Genomic DNA, 409 nt, shown 5'->3' on the forward strand with positions numbered 1-409 from the left:
GACCTCGCAGTGCTCTCTGTACAGCGTCTGAAGGGCTTTGACGTCCTCCGGTTCGACGCCTTCCACAGGCTCTCCGAGGTCAAGTTCAGCGAACTCTGGCAGAGCTCTGGACCCGTCTAATGGGGCATATGGGGACATTCAGAAAAGCTCTTCTATAGCACGAATGTGCGCTAACCGTCTCCAGCGATTTCTGCGTTATGTTTACCGAGGAACTGCTGATGGTGCTGGCTTTGAGCGATGAACGTCTGCTCTGCAGCGCTGGGTGTGTGCTGCCCCCCGGCGGAGAAGTTCTCCCCTGAAACGCCATCCATCTTCGGTACTGGCTTGAATCTAGAGAAGAGACGATAAGAGATGAGCCCTGTTCCAAAACTAAGGCGGTACATTTACATTTATAGGGCCCTATGAAATC

The 409-nt window shown here is 53.3% G+C and overlaps 1 protein-coding gene across 1 annotated transcript; it reads right to left on the reverse strand.

The window, feature by feature from the left end:
- Positions 1–8: 8 nt before the first annotated feature.
- Positions 9–387, reverse strand: LOC107734756 (transcription factor RFX3-like; the record flags this gene model as incomplete). The annotated part of the gene is made up of 2 exons (XM_016546693.1): positions 206–387; positions 9–116 (listed from the first exon to the last, which is right to left on the reverse strand). Coding segments are annotated over exons 1-2 (286 nt in total), but the record flags the coding sequence as incomplete, so codon positions are not given.
- Between the last annotated feature and the right edge of the window lie 22 nt (positions 388–409).

This window comes from Sinocyclocheilus rhinocerous, unplaced genomic scaffold (genome assembly GCF_001515625.1).
Source record: "Sinocyclocheilus rhinocerous isolate Xijiao unplaced genomic scaffold, SAMN03320098_v1.1 C35218752, whole genome shotgun sequence".
NCBI lineage: Eukaryota > Metazoa > Chordata > Actinopteri > Cypriniformes > Cyprinidae > Sinocyclocheilus > Sinocyclocheilus rhinocerous.